Source organism: Pseudochaenichthys georgianus, chromosome 7 (genome assembly GCF_902827115.2).
Source record: "Pseudochaenichthys georgianus chromosome 7, fPseGeo1.2, whole genome shotgun sequence".
NCBI lineage: Eukaryota > Metazoa > Chordata > Actinopteri > Perciformes > Channichthyidae > Pseudochaenichthys > Pseudochaenichthys georgianus.
Genome location: NC_047509.1, coordinates 28710344 through 28733608, shown reverse-complemented (window position 1 = coordinate 28733608; position 23265 = coordinate 28710344). Strand labels below are relative to the sequence as shown.

At 47.5% G+C, this 23265-nt stretch overlaps 1 protein-coding gene across 5 annotated transcripts in view; it reads right to left on the bottom strand.

The window, feature by feature from the left end:
- The window catches only part of cep104 (centrosomal protein 104), a 68817-nt gene that overhangs the window by 25521 nt on the left and 20031 nt on the right, over positions 1–23265 (bottom strand). For 3 of the 5 annotated variants that reach the window (XM_034086635.1, XM_071203827.1, XM_034086636.2), the window contains 3 exons: positions 21836–22048; positions 16394–16561; positions 15056–15223 (listed from right to left, as the gene is read on the bottom strand). In XM_034086635.1, coding sequence (XP_033942526.1) covers positions 15056–15223; positions 16394–16561; positions 21836–22048 — 549 coding nt within the window. Of the gene's footprint in view, positions 1–4073; positions 6903–15055; positions 15224–16393; positions 16562–21835; positions 22049–23265 lie in introns of those variants that run through there. The other 2 variants (XM_034086634.2, XM_034086633.2) reach the window with 1 other exon arrangement.

The window sequence follows — 23265 nt, the reverse complement described above, 5'->3', positions numbered from 1 at the left end:
GCAGTCAGAGTGACGGCTCGAGGGGCGAAGCATGACAACACCTCGGACACCTCGTAACTCTCCCTGTATATCAGTGCAACAACACAGCGCACTGCAAAAGTAATTAAGAAAAACATATTATAAACCCTCAAATTAGCAGACTATTTGATTAGGTCAATACAGTGCATGGATGCAGGAGTCTGATTGTATCATTGCATTTGACTTTTTTTCCAGCATCTTAAAAAGCCTTTAAAGCTCTTAAGCTTCGAAAAATATCTATACAAAACTGGCTAGAAACTAAAGGCTGAGACACATACCACCAAAACAGCAACACCCCCGCTTTAGCTACTTGCTGAATCAGCAGGTTTCATAAACACACTATCTCATTCATCATAGATACAGACAGTTTTATAGACAGGGTGAAAAAGCAGCACATGTATGAAAGGTGTTAAAGAAATAGGGTGCATGATTTTTTATACCTACGGTCAACAGTGGGATTATAGTATACCAACATTTACGGGATTTAATAGATCACAGCATATCAGTTATGTAATACATTTGCAAAAGTACTGGTTCAAATTGAGTTTACATTTTTCATGGATGTTGGTTTCTGAACCACCAAAATGTGACGTGCAGCAGACTAGGTAAGGCTTGTTTCTACTCTAACCGACATCCGGAAATGCCTTTTGATTGTTGTTGATTGTTGATTTGCAGGCCAAATGACAGTATAAAACAGTCAATAAAACAAATTGTTCCTGAACTGTGATCCCCTGTGTTACAACCTTCCAAAGGCTGGAACAAACAGGGAGGCCACACAGAGTTTAATGCCAAATATATATTTATTTAACAGATTGTTGAAGAACACCTCTGATGTATAATGTGGTAAGAATCAGACTGTCTGTAGTGTGAGCAGTGTGTGGAAGGGTGTTGTAGCATGTTGGAGGGTGCATCAAACCTAACACAGGCTGTAGGCTGAGGTTGCTGCAGCATGCCAGGATCTGAATCAGAGAGATTGATCCTTGCAGCTGGGCAACCTTTATGCCTTCTGGTGGCTCCGCCTCTAGATGGGCGGGCACAAACAGGACGACACTCCCAGTACCTGCCAGAAGACAGCAAGGCAGGGAGCACAGCCAGGCAGAAGGGGGGAGGGGTCGTCACACCCCCTCCCTTAAAATGGAGGACCCACTAGGATCCTCCCAACCTGAGGCACAAAAACACAACCACCAAACACAATAGACACAACAAAAGTTAACCTTCAAATGTTCGTACAACCTGCAAGCACATCTGTAGCCTCTTGCTCAACCCCTCAGCAACTTTGGTACCTAAGAAGCATTTTAAGAGAGGGCAAAACAGAAAAAACAGACACCCCTGCAGGGAGAAAAACACTAGTTAACCTAGGAGGTTATAGCCCTGGACATGGCATCAGCCACTGTATTATCCACACCTTTGACATGCCTAATGTCCAGATGAAAAGGCTGGAGGAAGAGACACCAACGCATAAGGCGTTGATTTGGATTCTGGAGCGAGTGCAGAAAGGTTAGGGGGTTATGATCTGTATAGACCACCAAGGGCCCAACTCCACTCCCAACATACACCTCAAAATGCTTTAACGCCCAGATGAGTGCCAGTGCCTCCTTTTCAATGATAGAATAGTTTAATTGATGAGAGTTAAATTTCTTCGAGAAGAAACTTACCGGGCATTCGGAGCCGCTCTCATCAACCTGCGCGAGTACAGCCCCAGCTCCAACCTTACTAGCATCCACATGAAGAATGAAGGGCTGGTCCATCTGGGGTGCTGCTAGGACAGGAGCCGAGCACAACACAGTTTTCGCAGCCTCAAAAGCCTGTTGACATCGAGGAGACCATTCAAACTTGACCTTAGGACTGAGAAGAGAGGTGAGGGGCGCAACCACCGTAGAGAAATTCTGACAGAACCCACGATAGTACCCCACCATGCCCAGAAAACGAGAGAGTTCTTTTCTGGTTGTGGGAACAGGGAACCGGTCAATTGCCAGCACCTTTGCCCTCACTGGCTTAACCTGTCCTTGGCCAACTACTTTACCCAGGTAGGTGACCGTTGCCTTAGCAAACTCACACTTTGCCAAGTTAACGGTCAGACAAGCCCAGGCAAGTCGTTCAAACAGCGCATTAATGTGTTGGAGATGTTCCTCCCAAGTGTCACTGTATACCACAACATCATCCAGATACACAGCACAGCCAGTAAGACCTGACACCACCTGGTTCATCAGGCGTTGAAACGTGGCTGGGGCATTTCGTAACCCAAATGGCATTACGGTGTATGAGTACAACCCACTGGACGTGATAAATGAGGCGATCTCCCTAGCTCTTGCCGTTAACGGGACCTGCCAGTAACCCTTTAGCAGGTCAAATTTACTGACAACCTTAGCAGAACCGACCTGGTCCACACAGTCCTCCATGCGAGGGAGTGGAAACGAGTCAGGTTTGGTCACTAAATTCACCTTGCGGAGATCAGTACATGGTCTAAATGTACCATCTGGTTTCGTAACCAGCAAACAAGGAGAAGACCAACTAGAAGCACACGGCTCAGCAATGTTATTCTCCAGCATATACTTAACTTCTGCCTCTAAATGCTCTCGTTTGTCCGGAGACATGCGGTAAAAACGCTGTCGTACCGGTTTAGCATCACCCACCTCAATATCGTGTTCTATAAGGTGGGTGCGAGATGGAGTGTCTCCAAACAGGCAGGGGTAGTTTTTAACTAGATCGACCAACTCTGTGCGCCGCGGTTCGGTTAAATGACCCAGCATTCCACCCAGATTAGCCAGTGACTCCGAATTCTTAAGCCGTCCTCTCAACAGACCATCATCTGGGGAATACTCCTCTTCAACCTTAACCCCTGCCCCCACATCCAGAGATGGTGACGGGTGACCCACTGTCACCACTGCAGCATCTGAGGAAACAGAACAAACCACATCTGGCACAGGTTTACGGGAAAAATACGGTTTTAGCAAGTTTATATGGCAAAACTGCACCGACTTCTTCCGGTCAGGGGTCGCTATCAAATAGTTGAGGTCTGACAACTTCTTGGACACTGTATAAGGGCCAGAGAACTTGGCCTGAAACGGGGAGCCAACTACAGGCAGCAGTGCTAAAACCTGATCCCCAGGACTCAACTCACAAAGTTCTGCACGTCGATCATAGAGGCTTTTCATTTTAGTTTGAGCAGACTGTAGCTTTTCTCTTGCCATTTGATTAGCCCGATACAAGCGGTGTTTGAAACCATGGACATAGTCTATCAAACTTGACGGGGCCTTCTTGGCTTGCCAATCCTCGTGTAGGGTGGCCAACGGGCCCCTTACATTGTGACCAAAAACCAGGTCATTAGGGCTAAAACCCAAACTCCCCTGTGAAACCTCCCTTGCCGCCAGCATCAACCAGGGTAACCCTTCTTCCCAGTCACCTTCCAACTCCGTACAATATGAACGGAGGAGAGACTTCAAGGATTGGTGGAACCTCTCAAGTGCTCCCTGGCTCTGAGGATGATAGGCACTTGACTGTGAATGTTTGATATTCAACTGCTGTAACACCTCGGCAAACAACTTTGAAGTGAAGTTAGTCCCCTGATCCGACTGGATGATCTTCGGGAGACCAAAAATAGTTATAAATTGTGTCAGCGCTTTTACAACTGACCTGGTGGTGATATTCCTAAGGGGATAGGCAGCAGGATAACGTGTAGCCTGACACATGACTGTAAGCAAAAAGTTGTTCCCTGCTTTGGAGCGTGGTAATGGTCCAACACAATCTACAATCAGATGCTCAAATGGATTACCAACAACTGGAATTGGATACAGAGGCGCAGGTTTAATGACCTGATTTGGTTTGCCAGTCAACTGACAAGTGTTGCAAGTTTTAATGAAAGCAGCAATGTCTTTCTTCAGAAGTGGCCAGTAAAAATAACGGCCAACCCGATTATATGTTTTCTTCACACCGAGATGACCTGCAATGCCATCATGAGCAGTCTGAAGCACAGTGAGTCTTAACTTACTGGGTAACACAACTTGCACAACTTCCTCACCCATAAAACAATCTCCCTGGGGAACCCACTTTCTCACCAACAAACCGTCCTGGAGAAAATAACCACGGGCTGCACTTCTGAACTCCTCATCCGGTAGAACTTGGCTGTACAGAGCCTGCAGGGTGGGATCGTTCTTTTGCTCTTTCCCAAGGTCACTACAAGACAAAGGCAAAGGAAAGGTAGGCACAGGAAATACAGATTGTTTTTTCTTATCTTTTGTAAGGTCACAAACAATACGGCTGGCAGCACGTGTTACTGCGCCGCTGGCAGGCATCACAGAAGTGGTTTTGGGGAACTTGGCACCTTCTACCTGGGAGATTGGAGACTCAGGCCATACCCGATCACCAGCCAGGTCATTTCCCAAGATGATCTGTATGCCCCCCATAGGCAGAGAAGGACGCACTCCCATGACCACTTCCCCTTGCAGCAGACTGGAGACTAATGTTAGTTTATGCTGTGGAGCAGAGAAGACGGTTAATCCCATCCCCCGGACCTCAACACTGGAACCGGTGTCTGTTTTAGGAGAGAAAGGTAACACAGAACCAACAATAAACGAGTCCAACGCCCCTGAGTCCCTTAATATCTTTACCGGTACTTTCTCTTTACGTCCGACCAGTGAAACAAAACCATCAGACACAAAAGCTTTATACCCAGGGTCTATCTCCTCATGTTCGCTGACAAGAGCCTGAATTACAGACTCAGATAAAGAGGACCGAGTGTGTTTCCGCACAGCCGCAATGGCACTTTCCCTTTCCACTGCACGTAACGATGCCACAGCCCCAGACGCTTTTGCCGACACAGGCCCAGGCCTGGACTTTCTCTTCCACTCAGGACAATCGTTTCTCCAGTGTCCTTTATTAAAACAGTAATTACAGACACGATTGGGGTCAAACTTACCCCGATTCCCATGGTCAATCCTAGCTGGAAACTTATCTTTTCCTTCTGAAACACCTTTACTGAAGTGAGCCCCCGCACTACTCTCTTTGTATCCCGCATCTCCACGACTACGGCTGTCGCCAAAAAACACCTTATGGGTCAGAGTAAACTCATCTGCCAGCTTGGCTGCCTCTGAAACTAAGTTTACTTTCTGCTCATTAATGTAGGTAACAACACGGTCAGGCAAGGTACCTTTGAATTGCTCAAGCAAGATAAGCTCCTGCAGATCTTCCAGAGTTTTTACCTGTGAGGAAACACACCAACGGTTGAAACTAGTGGTTAAATCACGAGCAAACTCCATATGTGACTGCTTCTCTTTTCTGAGTAACCTAAAACGCTGTCGATATGCTTCAGGTACTAACTCAAATGCCTGAAGTACAGCAGCTTTCACCAACTGGTAATTGCTACTGTCTTCAGCAGTCATGGCAGCGAAAGCCTCCTGGGCCTTTCCAGTGAAGACACACTGCAGCAGAAGGGTGCGCTCAACATCAGACCAGTCTCGTGCCTCAGCTAGACGCTCAAATAACACAAAGAAAATGTCTGGGTCCTTTTCGTTGAACCTCGGAACTATCCTCAAATTAACAGCAATATCAAATGCTTGATTTGCAGTCTCTGCAGCTCTCCTGGTCTCAGCTGGAAGCTTACCTTCACTCATCAGCTCCAATCTGTAGCGCTCCAAGTCTAGTTTTTGTCTAACCTGAACTTGAGCGATCTCTGCTTCCTGAAGACGGGCATTTTGTCTCAACTTTTCTATCTCCACATCACGTTCCAAGTGTAGCATGAGAAGCTCCTTCTGTTCTTTAAATGACAGTCCAACCCCAAGTCCAGACAGGACTGGAGCCACACCTGAAACATTACCTGACTCAATTGACTGTTTGGAGGTAGGCCCCAGAAAGACAGACAAAATACTTTTTTCCACTAACTGTGCCTTTATTTCTACCAACAACTCCTCTTTATTCAACTTTTTGGGAAGTTCAAGACCGTAATGGTCAGCCACTCTCAAAAGCTGATCTTTTTTATAAGTACCCAACACATCCTCATTTGGGGACTCAACAAAATCTTCAATAGAAGCCATTTAACTGTTTACCGACCAAGGCAAGGCTTTTCCAGCAGTACTGATAGTGAAAGACAGTTTTACATATGGAGACCCCACTCCTCTGGCTAACTGCCTTACCAAATGCTTACTGACTCACTCACCCCTAGTCTTCGTGTAGAATTGTGGTAGGATTTTAAGCACAAAAGCCCAGTGACCCGGTTAATTCTCAGCAATTGAAAATCACCTAGGCAGTCATGGAGTGCACCCGAGCAAATGCTCTAGCCACTTACTACACAAAAATAACAAACAAAAACAAAAAAAGGTTCAATGGAGACAGCTTGTGTCTCTCATTGCTTATACCTAACAGGAATAAGGGTTCCAAACATTTGACAGCCTTTAACACAAAACAGCAATACCGGAAAACATAGCTTGCCTTGGACAGAAACACAACTGTGAGTAAGACCAGTTACTTAGACAGTAAGATCAACCTGACCTATTTTCCCCTACAAAACTCAGAGTCAACCAACCAGCTGTGTGAACACTCCCTGACCGAAATAGGTCACCATGTCCTTTATCCAGCACCGGAAGTGATCCCGGACGAGCCCCCACTTGTTACAACCTTCCAAAGGCTGGAACAAACAGGGAGGCCACACAGAGTTTAATGCCAAATATATATTTATTTAACAGATTGTTGAAGAACACCTCTGATGTATAATGTGGTAAGAATCAGACTGTCTGTAGTGTGAGCAGTGTGTGGAAGGGTGTTGTAGCATGTTGGAGGGTGCATCAAACCTAACACAGGCTGTAGGCTGAGGTTGCTGCAGCATGCCAGGATCTGAATCAGAGAGATTGATCCTTGCAGCTGGGCAACCTTTATGCCTTCTGGTGGCTCCGCCTCTAGATGGGCGGGCACAAACAGGACGACACTCCCAGTACCTGCCAGAAGACAGCAAGGCAGGGAGCACAGCCAGGCAGAAGGGGGGAGGGGTCGTCACACCTGGAACCTGACCTTGAGCAAACCTATGGTAAATGAGCTCATTAAATATAAAGTTGATTGATCGAAAAGTAAAAGAGATTAGCTGCAGACAGACAGATGTACACATGAGCAAACGCAAAATATCCCTTCAGGCTTGCACCTGGTTGAGAAGACTACAGGATCTTATATTAGCAATACATAGATCAACAAGACAGGTTGTTCAAAATCCTTTTTTTGACATGGGAATAAGAGTGAAAGTGCAAGTTTACTCAAATAAGCTCAGTGTTCCTGGGGAGAATCATAAAGTTTTAGAGAGATAAAGTATTATATCTCAACCCAAAAACACAGAGAAGCATGCCGAGGCAATTTCTTTCAAATGTTGCCTTTGGAGAAAAGTTCGATTGAGTTTCACACATGCTAGAGTTGTTTGCTTACCGTGGGGCATGTAAATAATGCACCTTTTTAGTCACTGATTAAATGCAGAGTTGTGGGTGCGGTCCATTCAAAGAACAAAACATACTCCATCTAACCAAAGCCATTATCTGTGTTTACATGCACTTAAAAAACAAGTTAAGCACACAGATGAATTGTAAGTGTGTCGTGCAGGTGGACAGAATTCATGGCCAGGGAATGAGTATGTATTTACTGTGATTACTATCATCATCATCATGCCATTGAAACATATATTTACTGACACAAGGGTTTATTTAATGACAATGCTTACAGGAGGAATTCAGCCACAGGATTAGCCAAACAAACAATGAAGTGGTCCACAACAAATTGTTTAATAGTGTAGAGGCTAAGCCAACGCATTAAGCCTCTGAGGTGATGCTGTGTTCACATGACTGACACACACTTTAGCTTGAATGAAAAATAAATCGCTATACAAAGGTTTCCAATTGAACACTCGGCCCATATTTTTTTCAGATACTGTTGTCCATTAAATTCGAATCAGCTTTTAATCAGCATACAAGTCATGACACTTTAAACACACTAACTTAGGTAGCCTAACTTTACCCCAGCAGTAGATGTGTGTGTGTCGTGGTGTGTATGGTCAAAGACTGCTTCACTTTCCGGCGGAACCTGAGTAAACAAACGTTGGTTTCTACTTGATGATGAATTGCTCACTCTGCTTACGATTCCTAATCATAACAGGTCCGCCTCATGTCAATCGGGATATCTTTTTTATTATCTGAACTCTTTGAGAACCACAGTTATATCTCTCACAGGCTCCGCCCTCTACTGGACTCTAGGGGTACTACCTTACCCTGCGAGCATTCTCCCACTGAGACTTCTATAGACGTAGCCGGCCTTGGGCGAGCCTACCTGAATGCGCGTGCATCACACCGTATAAAAGGAGGCCTCACCTCCTGACCATCATCCATTTCTCTTCAGCAGCGGAAGTGTTTTCACGGAGCTTAAAGAGACGAGAGAATAGAGAGTTATGGAGTCAGTTCGTGACCACAGGACCTGTCCGAAATGTCCTAACCTGATCGCGGGAGCGGATCCACACCCCTTCTGCTTCTTATGTATGGGGCCTGACCACGCCGTGAGCTGTATGGGCCCGACACCGGCATGCTCAGCCTGCCAGATTCTTCCTCGGCTCACACGTGAGCATCGTGGGCAGCATTTCCTGTCGGCGGAGGCCCCGCAGGAGGAGGTGGAGGATTCGGAGCTCGACATCGTCGAGATGGGCGAGTTAGGAGAGGAGGAAGTGCCGTTCCGGTTCTCCATTCCGTGGGGCCAGTCAACCCCGATTCCGGAGGAGGAGGACGAGGACGCCTCGGTGTCTGGAGGTCCGACTCTCAGGTCTGCGCGGAGGGATTTCCCAGCGGTGATGACCCTGGCGGCGGAGCGTGTAGGCCTACAGCTCCCCCCACCGCTGCCACCGAGGCCTATAAGCCGCCTGAGACAGGGGTATTACGGCCCGGTGCATCCAGCGCAGCCGACCTTCGTTTCGCCCCAGCTGCCTGATATATGGCGGTGTGTGTGGAGGCGACATGGCAGCAGCCATTTAAAACGAAGGCCCCAGTAGCCGCTATGGCAGGCATCATCAAGGTGGAGGGCCGCGCGGACACAGCGTGTTTGGGTGTGCCCCCCCTTGATGAGAGCCTGGCGGCCCATCTGCTTCCGGGGGCGGCTAGTTGGGCGGAGGGTAAGCGACCCCTGCCCCCGCTGCCCCGGGACCGAGACATACTGGAATATCTGGACAAGATGTTCAAGCTCGGTACGCAGATGGCGGCTGCAGCAAACAATCTCGGCGTGTTGGGCGTCTCCCTGATCACCCCTCAGGCAGTCGCCCCCGCCTTCCTCTCTCAAGAGGGGAGCGATTATTCGGACCGCGCTATAGGTCAGATGAACAATCTGATTCATGGCGTGGCCGCTGCAGCAGGGCGGGTGATTTCCTTGGCCACAGTGGCGTCTCGTCACGTGTGGTTGGGACTCACTGCCCTATCTAAGAAGGACCGAGAAGATCTCCTCGGAGCCCCCGTGTCCACGGAGGGGCTCTTTGGGTCAATCTCCTCGGTCACCCAGCGCTTCAGCCGCCTGGAGGAGGAAAGGGTCCTGCTTAGCCGGATGCTACCGCTGGCCCCTCCTCCGGCCCCGCTACGTGCTACTCCATGCATTTCCATGCAGGCGAGGGAGCGCAGCGCGACAATGAAGCGGAGGGAGAGGCGCCGGCACGGGGTCCCGTTGCTGCGGCGCCCTCCACCTCTACGGCCCATCCCGTGGTGCCGACATATCGGCAGCCACGGGGACGGGCTGCCCGACCTCGGCATGCTCCTCAGCAGCAGAGAGCGGCCGGGTGGGGTGCGCCGTCTGCCCGGAGCTGACTGGCGGGGGGGAGGTAGCGTCTCGGCAGGGGGAGAACAACTCTTCGCCCAGGACGCAAGGGTGAATCCCGCCTCCTCCCTATTCAAAAATAAAGAAAGGGTTAATCTGTATCCAAGTCTAAGTGTCCTTTGTTTCCACAATGCTACACTTACACATGATGCTACACTTACACATGATGTCTGTACAAATTCCCCACTCGCCGCCCCACTCCTGTAAGAGAGGAGGCTAGTGGGAGTGCGCAGATGAGAGTGATAAAACGTAAGCAAAACTATTGTAGTGCTATACGTGTACAGGGGCATTATGGCCGGTGTATTGCTGTTAGGGAACACACTAAGCCTGGGGCTAAGACTCCAATTAATGCAATTTACCAGAGTGGTAAGAGTTGCATTATGGCAGAGCCCGCACTCACAGAGGAGCGCGTGGCGGTGCGTTCAGGGGCCTTAGTAGAAGGCACCACTCCTATAGGGACTCCAATTAATGAGGTCCACCGTAAAGGTGAGAACAGCATTATAAGGGAGCGCGCGCTCACACATGAGCGTGCGGCGGTGCGTTCAAGGTCCTCAGTAAATAATCGGCCCTTTCTGTGTCGACCCTCCATGGGCAAATCTTCCCTTCACGGGGAGTTTTGCGGCGGGACGGGTCGCCAGAGAGTACCACAGCTTTATAGCTGCGGCTCCACAGCTGAGGGCATGCCCATAGTGTTATGGGGAATGGAAACTCAGCTGTGTACTATCAAAGTGGATGGACAGGACGCTGAGACGGGGTTATTCACTCCAGTTTTGCAGCGTCCCACCCCCTTTTATGGGCATGCGAGAAGTGAATCTAGTCTCTCAGGAGGAGATGGGTTTCCTCGCAGCAGAGATTCAGGCTCTGGTGCAAAAACAGGCGGTGTCTGTTGTGCACCCTCGGCGCATGGAAGAGGGTCTTTATTCCATGTACTTTCTGGTTCTCAAGAAGACAGGGGAATTCAGACCTATTCTAGATCTCCGCGGCCTGAATCGCCACATTTCCCGCAGGAAATTCTGCATGTTGACTGTGAAACAGTTACTGGGGCTTGTGCAGCCGGGCGATTGGTTCACCACCATCGACCTGAAAGACGCGTACTTTCATGTAGAAATTGCTCCAGAGCACAGAAAGTATCTGCGTTTTGCCTTCCACGCACATTCAGCAAATGTGTGGCCACAGCGCTTCAACCGCTGCACGCACACGGCATGAGAGTTTTCTTTTATATAGACGACCTCATAGTCATGGCTGGGTCACGGGAACAGGCAATGTTTTGCACAGCACAATTGATCACACACCTGACCAAATTGGGCTTTGCGATCAATTGGAAAAAGAGCACCCCCATACCTCACCAACGGGCGTTGTATTTGGGTGTGGTGCTCGATGCAGGCGCGTTGCGCGCCACCCTGTCAGAGAGCAGACGTGCGTCCCTTCTTCAGGGGGTGCGCAGGCTGCAACAGGGGGCAATAGTGACAGCTTTTACTGTCATGCAGACATTGGGTCTCATGGCGGCTGCTCACATGGTGGTCCCGTTAGGGTTACTACATATGTGCCGCCTGCAGAGGTGGTTCTCCAGCCTGCGCTTGGATCCCAAGAGGCACAGGTGGCGGCTGGTGACCATCCCCCCCCTTAGTGGAGGGCAACCTCCGGTTTTGGGGGTCTCCGGATCACCTCCGGAGGGGGTCTCCACTGGGACGGGTGACCTCCTACATCACAGTGTTCACGGATGCATCCAGAACAGGATGGGGAGGGACCTGCCTGAAGAGGGCTATAGGTGGGCGCTGGGCTCTAACAGAGTCTCGACACAGCAACCTCCGACCTAGAGCTACGGGCGGTAGTGTTAGTCCTCCAGCATTTCAGGCCCCTAATTCAAGGGAGGCATGTAATGGTCAGGAGCGACAACAGCACCACAGTGGCTTACATCAACAGGCAGGGCGGAGTTCGATCTGCCGCCTTGTTGACCACAGCGGAGGAACTGTGGTTATGGGCTTCAGAGATGGTGTTATCTCTGAGAGCCCTCCATATCCCGGGACTGGAGAACAGAGGGGCCGACCTCATGTCGAGGAGCGGCCCCCTGCCAGGCGAGTGGGTGCTTCACCCGAGGGTGGTGAAGCAAATCTGGGCCCAGTTCGGGAGAGAGGAAGTGGATCTGTTCGCCAGCCGGCGAAACAGCCACTGTGCCCTGTGGTTCTCCGTGGCTCGGAGCGACGACCCACCCTTGGGGGTGGACGCGTTTGCACACGAGCCATGGCCAAGGAAGCTGCTATACACCTTTCCACCGCTGCGTCTCATTCTCCCCCTCCTGAGGAGAGTGAGGCAAGAACGTCTGTCAGTCATCCTAGTGGCTCCGGATCGCGTTGGGGCACCGTGGTACTCAGAGATGACACAGATGAAGGTGGGCCAGCCCTGGGCGGTTCCCCAGTTCTGGGGGGCGATGTCTCAAGAGGCAGGTGCAATCGGAGCGTTACCCACTCTCGGCCGTCCTCTCCAGGTTTGGCTCCTGAGAGGGACAGGCTGAGACAGGGTGGATTGTCTGATAGTGTTATTCAGTCTATCCAGGCAGCTAGAGCTGGATCCACCACAGCCTGTTACAGGCCAAGGTGGCTAGGATTCCAGCGATGGTGTGAGGAGCGGAGAATAGAGCCCCTATCTTGTGAGTTAGGCTCTATTTTATCCTTCTTACAGTTACTGGTGGACAGAGGGCTTGCACATTCAACAGTGAAAGTGTATGCAGCAGCCATCTCGTCCTGCCATGAGGCAGGACGAGGGGGTCAGGAGGCTGCGCCCAGTAGTGCACGCCTCCACCCCACAGTGGGACCTGCCCCTAGTGCTCGAGGCTCTGGCCTCGGGGCCGTTTGAGCCTCTGGAGCTCTCCTCTCTGAAAGCATTGTCGTGGAAAACAGCTTTGCTTCTTGCCTTAACGTCAGCCAAAAGAGTGTCCGAGTTAACTGCTCTGTCGGTGCACCCGAGCTGTTTACAGATTCGGGGTGACCAGAGCGGCGCGACACTCAGACCGAACCCCTCCTTTGTGCCCAAGAGCCTAAGGAGTGCGTTCAGGTCAAGGGCTATTCAGTTAGGGGGTTTTAGTCTTCCCCCCCATGGTGGGACCAGGGAAGCTAAACTGCACCTCCTCTGCCCGGTGCGTGCGCTAGCATGTTATGTGGAGCGCACGGCTGCCCTTAGACGCACCGAACAGCTGTTCGTGTGCTTCGGGGGCGGGGTGATCGGGAAAGCTCTGTCCAAGAAACGCCTGGCAGGCTGGCTCTGCGAGTGCATTGCACATGCCTACGGACAGGCAGGGAGAGCCTGCCCCACGGGGGTTCGTGCACACTCCACACGGGCTGTGGCTGCGTCAACAGCCTTATCCAACGGTGTGAGTGTGGAGGATATGTGCACAGCGGCGTCTTGGTCGACGCCAGGCCCCTTCATAAGGTTTTATCTCTTGGACATGTCGGGCTCTTTCTCCTCGTCTGTGCTTGCGGGGGCAACACAGGACTGGTAGGGGGAGGGGGGTTGTGGGTCAGTTGGCATCTGACCCCCTCCCCGGAAGTAATGCGCCTTCGCTGTTCTCGGGCCTTCTGAGGGTCCCGGGAGGGGCGGGGGGGGCGCACTGGGCCCTTACAGGGCTGGAGGACTACTCTCCTCCTGCCGAGAGGCAGGAGGGGGGTAGCCCTCCACACTTTAGTCCACACACTCTGCACGGGGTCAGTGTTTGAGTGTGGGACGTGGGCTCTGATGCTCTCCCTGTTATCCTTAGGGATTCAGGGAGGCAGGCGTGTAGTAAGCCCATTCGGGGCCGAGGGGGCTCTCCCCATCCGTCTATGGGCGGGGGGGGGGGGTCCCCCGGTACTGTTTTTTGAGCACACTTTCTGCGAGGTAAGCGCAGCAGGGTGTGCTCTGTCAGCCACAGCCCAGATTTCTCCTCGGTTACAACCGGGTTAAAGGAGAATGTGGGGCAGCAGCTGCTGACCATAAAAGCCGGTCAGGGGCAGTAGGGTGGAATATTGTTGTTGGACGACAGTGCGCGTATACATCGCGGCTCCACCCACTGTACCCATAGAGTCCAGTAGAGGGTGGAGCCTGTGAGAGATATAACGTTGGGTTACGTATGGTAACCCTTTGTTATATTAGCACAGGCGGAGCCCTCTACCCAGGGCACTGTCTGTCCTATTCCGCTCGCTGAAGAGAGGTGTAGGATGATGGTCAGGAGGTGAGGCCTCCTTTTATACCGTGTGATGCGCGCGCATTCAGGTAGGCCCGCCCAAGGCCGGCTATGTCTATAGAAGTCTCAGTGAGAGAATGCTCGCAGGGTAAGGTAGTACCCCTAGAGTCCAGTAGAGGGCTCCGCCTGTGCTAATATGGCAAGGGTTACCATACGTAACCCAACGTTACTTACCCATCTGCGCCAAAATGAAATATTGATGAGATTCAGGTGTACAGGATGAACAAATAAAGATGCCTTTATACAGAGAAGCTATGTCTCTCATTGGTGTAGTTAGACCGCCTACAATTCTCAAATTAAGAAGCTTAAATTAACAAAATCTCCTATATTTTGGAATAAGATAACTGATTCAGAATAATTTTTTTACATAATTGTAACTGTCTTTTCTCAAATCTCGACTAACTTCACTCTGTAAAGCTGGTGACATTTAACAACATTTGTATTTGTACTTCTCGACCCAAAAATAAGCAGGAAGATCCTTATGGCTTTGGATCTCAATGGCACACCTTAGAAAATGTGTACTTTATTCTCACTCCTTTAACTTGCCTTTACACTGTAAATACTTCATTATAAGTATTCATGTGATTATGGTGCGCGAATATTGTTTTGGTTGTATTGGTGCGTAGTTGTTTGCAGTCAAGCTGTCCTGGTAACTATAACTGCCTCAGGGGATGGGATGGTCACTTAAATCATTTTGTTTAGGCTACAAGATAACAGGTGTTCTGCCCTTTTGGTGTGTGAGAAAATCGAACGTCAAGAAATCCCTTTAAATGGCATATAATAACCATTAAAAAATAAGATTATCACCAAGAACCAAGTAAGATTTAACATTGTTTTATGGCGTAAAAGATAATGAGGGTGCTGATTTTTATAAATGTTCAGGCAAAAGTGCCAACAGAGCTTCACACAAGGGAAGAAAGTGGAGAGGGATATTGCACATTTATCTTTTCCTCAGTCAAAGCTAGGAAGCAAATTAATGTAAATCAACATGTTAATCCCGTGTGTTAATACCTGTATGAAGGCAGTGGCCGTGCCCCGGACGCGGCTGGCTGAGTCCCCAGTCCTGGCCAGCAGGTTGGGCCAGGCCTGATCTACACAGTGGGTGACCTCAGACCGGCCTAGACCCGGGATCAGCTGACTCAGCAGCAGTCGCAGTACCTTCAAGGAGGCGTTGAAAACCTGAGGAGAGACGGAGGGACGTTTAGCTCCAAATGGAGTAGACTTTCCAAGAAAAGGTAGCACCAGGGTGATCAATTAGCAGAGAGGCTCGACTCTGCAATGTTTACTCTGAGTGGGTATGCAGAGGGAGAGGGACAAACATCAGTAGTGAATGCTAGGGGTCGCACCAAATAGTTCACTATTTGATCTAAGGAAATTCAACTGCCAATCTAAATCAGATTGGCGCAGTGGCGGGAAAATGTGGTTATGAAACAAAGGGCCATTCCGTTTGGGAATCATGGGAGTGCTGAATGTCTGATGCTTGGTTCTCTTCTAATAAATCACTATATAGGTTATTTTTGGTAGCTAATCATTATCACGGTGCATACAAACATGGAAAAACTAATTTACTTCAATTAAATTATAAATCCCCATGTAGTCTAGATCTAAAATTGCGGGACTGTTGGAGCAGCATCTCAGCATAAGGTTTTTAAAGTAAAAGCATATGTATTAATAAATCCACCCACAAGAAAGTGGCCTTACAGCGGGAAGCACAGGCACCTGCTTTTCTCCATATCACTTAAATGATGCAATAGATTAAAATGATGTGTGGTATTTTGTGGTCACAAGGTGATCTTCAAAAGGAAAGGGATTTATAAAACACGCTGTGCTTATTTCATAGCCAGGGTGTAACAACATGACATGCAGCTTATCCCACTGAATTGCCAGAGAAAGGCGTATATGACACGAACTAAAGTAACGCACATTTGTGGAGCAGAAAATGAACCCGCTGACTACTTAATGGAGCCTTCTGTGAATCAATAAGACAAGAAAATAAATCACTACAGTTATTGTGGCGCTACTTTTCATTACCATACAAGCCTTAGACGACTTCTAGCAAGGGGTTACAAGGCCATCCTTGTCAACAGTGTTTGTGTAAGGAAGCCAGCTCTGGGAGAGAGAACTAGGGTTGTATACGTCGTGACAGGGGGAACATTGTTAGGATTCTGCATGTTAGAGAGTGTGTGCTTATGATCTAACTGTGCAACAGGAATCCAGAGTACATGATTTAAACAACACTTCGACATTGACAAAGTAAATATATCCCTATTGGCTAAGAGGCTTCTTTAGTTTCTGTTACATTAATTCAATTCACAGCAGAATGAATTGTCTTTCGAGGACATTACTCACAGATGACACTTTATCCAGGAGGGCCTTCTTGACCAGGAAGACTGCAGCTCTAGTCATGTTTCTCAGATCCTCCTTGGGGGTGGTGGGTGATAGCTCTGTTAGCTTCTTGTACACAGCCAGGAGAGCATCCTCTCTGTAGCACCAGGTTCTGGAATATGCCCCTGCCACCTGGAAAAGTAAAGAGGCGGCGAAAAGATATCACAAATGTCAGCTATGTGGGTAGATGTGGATAAAGATGTCTGTAATTCTGTGTACCGTATAGAAATGGTTTAATACAAGCCTGTTTTACTAATTGCCAAATCAACAAAAGTTTTTAAAAAATAATTCCATAAAGCTGTGCTAAATCTTTTATGTAGGAGTAGGTGGTAATATGCTTTGATTGCATTCTAGAGACATGCTGCTACCTGGACTCTGCAGGATGATCAAGTGTGGGATGGAATCCTTTGGGTTATCAAGTGGGCGCACTCTTTCCTCGATGTTTCGCTGATAGGCCCACGACACCTCAAGAGGGTTCAGCAGTAAATCCCAGCGTCCCAGGCTCACCCCCTAAATGCCATCTACTCACTTGAGGGCCATGGTGGATTCATTTATGTTCCTCCAGAGCCACTGACTGCCTTTTTCAGCAGTTCTCAAGAGGCTTTCCTTTGGGTTGTGGCTCTTACTCCGACCTCACTGATTAGCCTCGTCATAGATGTTGCTACAAACCCTCTGCAGCCTAACTCATCTGGCTGAACCTTTGCTTCCCAGCCACGGAATCGCCCATCATCTGCGAGCTCAGCGTACCTCAGCTTTTTGCCTTCCTAGGGGTGTTGAAGCCTGTCACCCATCGTCACTCTACACTCGTCGATCAGAGCGAGCGGAGTGCATTTTCGCGAGCGGAGCACATTTTCTCATCCGCCTCACGGAGCGTGGAAAGTGAGGGGCAGGGCTGCCTCTCTTCCGTCGGCGGGGATAGGAGGTTTACCTGTGCACCTGTGCTGTTGTGGGGAGGTTTTTCCCGGGAAGTCGCGGAGAGACGGAGCGGCTGCACGTTGTTGTTTGGGCCCCCTTTTTCCACCTGCCCAGTTGTGCTGTGGCAGGGACCTGCTTCCACTTGTCGTGTGCTGCTGTCCTGGCGAGATTTTACCCCGGGGGGCGTAACGGAGAGACCGGAGCGGCTTCGCGTTCGGGCTGCGGCCTGCTTTACACCTGCTGTAGCGGAGGCCTGTATCCACCTGCTCCACCTGTCGTGCTCTACGGTGCCGAGGACGTTTTACCACGGGGATATCGCTGAGAGACCGGAGCGCCTCTACGCCTCGAGCTGGTCCTGCTTCGCCTATCCTGCTGTACTGAGGAGGTTCTGCACCGGGGATATCGCGAGGAGAACGGAGCGCCTCCACATTTCAGGCCTGCTTGCACGCCTATCCGGATGCTCTGCTGGTCTGGGAAAATGGCCCATATCGGGATTCTGCTGTGCCTGTTAACTGTTTTGGACTATGAGAAGATCTCTAGTCATTCTGAGAAGACTACTGGATTCAGGTCTGTTCTGCCACCCGCAGTGGGCATCCCCTGCAAAGGTTCGGATGTGTTGCTCAAACAATTACCGGTTGCCTTGTCACAGTCAATCTGCTCGACAAAATATGTTTGTCTTTTTTATTTTCCTGCGTTGATGGTTCTTCAGGACTGCTTCTTAAGCTCTAATCACACTCTCGCAGACTTTTACGGTGTTTCTAAATTAGATGACAATGTATGTGTGTCGCTTAAGAGGAAAAGATGCCTGTTTTTGTTGTTGTTATTACTGTCAGGAAATGTACAACCTAACCCTGGTCCGCCCAGTAGTAATAGTCAGATCGCTACTCCTGCTGATTTTAAAGCTAGGTCTGGGTTGGGTTTCATCCACTTGAATGTGCGCAGTCTGTTAGGTAAACTAGATTTTGTCCGTATCTGGGCAAAATCGACTGACGCTGACGTCATTGTCTTATCTGAAACATGGCTAAATAAGTCTATTTTGGCCTCTGACATTGCCTTAAATGGTTTTAATGTGTATCGTACCGACCGGCCTAATAAAGGTGGTGGCGTTGCAATTTATGTTAAGAATAAGTTCAGTGCAACTACATTAGTTTCCAAATCGATCAGTAAGCAATCTGAATTTTTAGCCTTAAATATAGAAGTGGCAAAGGGTCAACAGGTCATGGTGGTGGGTTGCTACAGACCCCCCTCAGCTGTCAAAGACTCCTTGTCTTCACTAGCAAATCTTTTATCACAACTAGACTACAAGGAAATTGTGCTACTTGGAGATTTTAACTGGGACTGGTTAACTACAGTGTCAGAGGATTTTAAAAACCTTTGTATCTCATTGAATGTTACTCAGATTGTGGACAGTCCTACTCGCCCTAATATTAAGTCCCCTAATAAATCCTCCCTAATTGATCTAATTTTAACTAATGTTCCCCATAAATATTCTTCTGTGGGAGTATTTGCAAATGATCTGAACGATCACTGTGTTGTAGCCACAATTAGGGACACTAAGGTCCAAAAGTTTAAACCTCGCATTATCATTAAGAGAGACACAAAACATTTTGTGGAGCAGGGTTTTGTGCATGATCTGTTCTATTTTGATTGGGGTAAAATCGATCTGTGTGCTGATGTGGAAACCGCATGGTCTTATTTTTATCTTGGTTTTATGGAGATCATTGATAGACATGCACCCCTGCGTACATTTAGAGTAAAGGGACGAGACAATCCTTGGTTTTCTGCTGAGCTGTCCAGTCTCCTTCATGAGAGAAACAAGGCCTGGGCAAAGGCTAGGCAATCAGGCTCAGAGATAGAATGGCTGCATTTTAGGCAGCTAAGGAATAGCTTCACTTCAAATGTCAAAAGTGCAAAGTCGAAGTACTATTTGTCAGTTACCACAGAAAACCTAAATAATCCTAGGAAATTTTGGAAAGCAATAAAATCGATATCAACCGGTGAGATCCGTAATGAGCTACCTCCGTGCCTTACCACAGCATCTGGCTCTATATCGGACAGGGCCACTATGCTAAATTGCTTTAATGAGCATTTTGTGTCCTGTGGTTCTCTATTTGATTCTGTGACTAACTCTGCTTCTGTAAACACCACAGTCTGTGACTCTGAACAACGTGGTCTGGAAAACCCTTTCAGTTTTACCCCTTTTACTGTTGATGTTGTTCATGAAGCCTTATCTAAGCTAGATCCTAGGAAACCGGCTGGCCCGGACAACTTAGAACCTTTCTTTTTAAAGATAGCTGCAGACTTTATTGCTCCACCTCTTACTTCTCTTTTTAACCTCTCCCTCAGCACAAATACAATTCCAAAAGTATGGAAGTCTGCTTATGTCTTGCCTTTACTGAAAGGAGGGGAGGCAACTATTTTAAATAACTATAGGCCAATCTCTAAATTGTCAGTTCTGGCTAAGGTTCTTGAACGCCTAGTGAGTGAACAGGTAAAGGAGTTTTTATGTACAAATGACATCCTGTCTAATCATCAGTCAGGCTTCAGAAAGCAGCACAGCACCATCACTGCCACGATGAAAGTGGTAAATGACATTACTAGTATTTTAGATAATAAGCAGAGTTGTGCAGCTCTGTTTATTGACCGTTCCAAAGCATTTGACACCGTTGATCATCTCATTTTAAAGCAGAGGCTACTCAGTATTGGTCTATCCAGCCTTGCAGTGGGGTGGTTTGTGAACTACCTCTCTGAAAGGTCCCAATGTGTTCATTTTGATGGACTGTCTTCTGAGTGGTTAAACATTTCTAATGGTGTACCACAAGGTTCTGTTTTAGGACCACTTTTATTCTCCATATATATTAACAGCGTAGGTGATAATGTGGATTAAGCTACTTTACATTTTTATGCGGATGATACTGTGATGTATTGTGCAGGTCCCACCATTAAGGAGGCTGTTGTTAAATTACAGGCTGTTTTTAACATTATTCAGACTCAGTTCTCTGAATTAAAGCTTCTTTTAAATGTGGATAAAACCAAGGTAATGCTCTTTTCTAAAGCTAAAAAGACACCAGAGCCTGTTTTAGATATTGTAACTACGCAAGGAACAAAACTTGAAGTTGTTGCCTGTTACAAATACCTTGGTATCTGGCTTGATGATTGTCTCTCTTTTAAACTTCATGTCAATAACCTGCTAAAAAAACTGAGGGTTAGGCTAGGGTTCTTTTTCAGAAACAAGTCCTGTTTCTCGCTTGAGGCCAGGAAAAGGCTAGTCACTGTGACCTTTTTACCTGTGCTGGACTATGGGGATCTGGTCTATATGAATGCACCTGCCAATTGCCTGGTCAAGTTAGATGCTGCGTATCACAGTGCACTGAGATTTTTGACAAACTGTAAAGCATTAACCCATCACTGTACCCTGTATGCAAGGGCTGGTTTGCTTTCACTAACTGTACGGAGGCTCAGTCACTGGTACATTTTTATATACAAAGCCATGTTAGGGAAACTTCCATCTTATATCTGCTCCCTGATCTCACGGAGAATTGTAAGTGGCTACTGCCTGAGATCGAATGCTGTGGTTTTATTAAATGTGCCAACTGCTAGGACTGTCTTAGGGAAGACAGCTTTTAGATGCGCAGCTCCTCTGTCTTGGAATAGTCTGCAAATTAAATGGAAACTGAACAATCTGGTGCCACTAAATGTTTTTAAAGCTCGGTTGGATGCTAGTCAATCAGAAGCTATTGGTACCTGTTTATGTGGATAATTTTGTAAATGATGCTGTGTGATGTCCTTTTGTTGTTCTGTTTATGCTTTTATGTTTCATGTGGAACTACTTGAACAGGTCTCCCTTGGAAAAGAGATCAATGATCTCAATGGGATTTTATCTGTATAAATAAAGGTTTGAAATGAAATGATCACTATTTCATATATTATCAATGGATAAAATGACTATAATTGTGAAAAATGTCGCAACTCAACCTAAGTCTTTATTCCAGCGTCTAAAGGCAAAGGTTTCAGCAATACAAACATCTCTGATGAATCCAACTTTACAATACCTACGCATGACAGCACGGAATACAAGACGATGTTAGAAACTAGCTGAAAACTGAGCTGACCATCTTGCAGCTACAGAACTTTATTCACGCGCTTATTATGTATTTTTCTCAAGAGTTGATGAATACCAAAAAAGAGCCAAAAGGAGGGTAATTACTCGATTCATTGGTGAACAAAGCTTGTGTAGTGAAAAATATCTCTAACATATCTTTGGTTTTGGTATTTTGAGTAATGCAAGCTTTTTATCTGTTCACGTATTGATTCAAAGATATCTGGGACAGCAAAAACAGAGCAATGAGAACTGGCTTTAACTATACATAAAAAACACACGTTATTCTGAGCACATACTGTATGTAGAAAAAAAATTGTGTGTAGAAAGTAAAACACTTAGTTAGCTTAGCAAAGCCATGTTTTTCCAGTTCTCCATCTTTTTCTTCTTACCAGTCTTTCTCCATAGACTTCTATTGGAAGGATGGCTTCTCTCTGGGCCTTCTCCGTCAGGGGCTCTGCCTCTCCGCTCATCTCAGGGCTGGGCGGAGTCCTTTGGGCGTCAGGTTGGGGTGACAGCTGCTGTGTGGGGCTCAGAGACACCTCCACAGGCCGGTCTTTCCTTTGGACTGGAAGCGGCCTCTCATCGTAAGGCATACAGATAACCTGTCAGCACAAGAAAACAGTACATTGGCATTTAAAGCATTACATATGGTATTTACATACATTTTAAATCAGAATGCTTCATTTATCTTGGGTTGAATTGGGTTTCATGACAGTTGCTTCATTTTAGACTAAAATAAAAGATAAATAGAATACAAATATATATACACATAAGAAATCAAAATAAGAATGTGCATTAAAACATTTAAAAAATACAAATATATACAATCCTGTTTGTAAATCAAATAAAAATAGAGACAAGACCACAAGACCAGTTTTGTTTATTGTGTTTTTAACCTGGATACTGATGAAGTAATCAAGTAATAGTAGAAAAACATTTTTTTTCTTCTAATGATACCTCCGTTTAACAGTCCAAAGAAAACTGATCCACACTTTTGAGTCTGACAAGGATGTCCAACCTTTTGAAAAATTCACCATCACATGTCCCTTGTTCTTTTCACTAACTCTCACTAGCATTTGATCATTGAAAGGGTCGATCAATCAACAACACGATGACAATGACTGTTTAACCCCGTCCATACAAACCCAATCTCCACCCGGTCGGGACCGTCTGCCGGCCCCGGGGCCAACTGGCACCCCTCTGCCTGGTACCAGGCTGAAAGCCCTGCCTTGAGGCCAGGTTGGCAGCCGCTGGAGTCAGCGAACTGTTGCACGCTTTTAATTAAATAGTGAAACCCAAACCTGCAGCAGGGCCGGTCCCAATAGGTGGTGAGTAAAGCATAAAAGCCCCCGCTGGTCATAATCTCCCAACACTACAGAGGCTTAAGACAGGTGAGGTGCTACAAAAGGCTGGGTTATTGTTACAACAAGATACAGCTGTGTACAACTGGATTAAAACCTTGGGTGGGTTTGTCATCACAGACCATCAATATTGTCTTTAACCAATTGTTGTTATAGATTTTTTAAGCTCAATATATCTGGAAAACAACATATATAATATATATGTTCTCTTGGCCTTTTAATGAATTACTGTTTTTAACAATTGGAAGGACCCTTTAGTCAACAATGTCGACGTGTCCTTGGGCAAGATACCTAACCCCAAGTTTCTCCTGATGGCATGGCCAACGATGTGTGAACGTGAAGGAATGTTACTTCCCTTAAGCAGGTGGCACCTTGCATGGCAGCCCCTGCCTCTCTATGAATGGCTGTGAATGGCTGAATGCTGACTTGTATATGTAAAGTGCTTTGAGGGGTCGTAA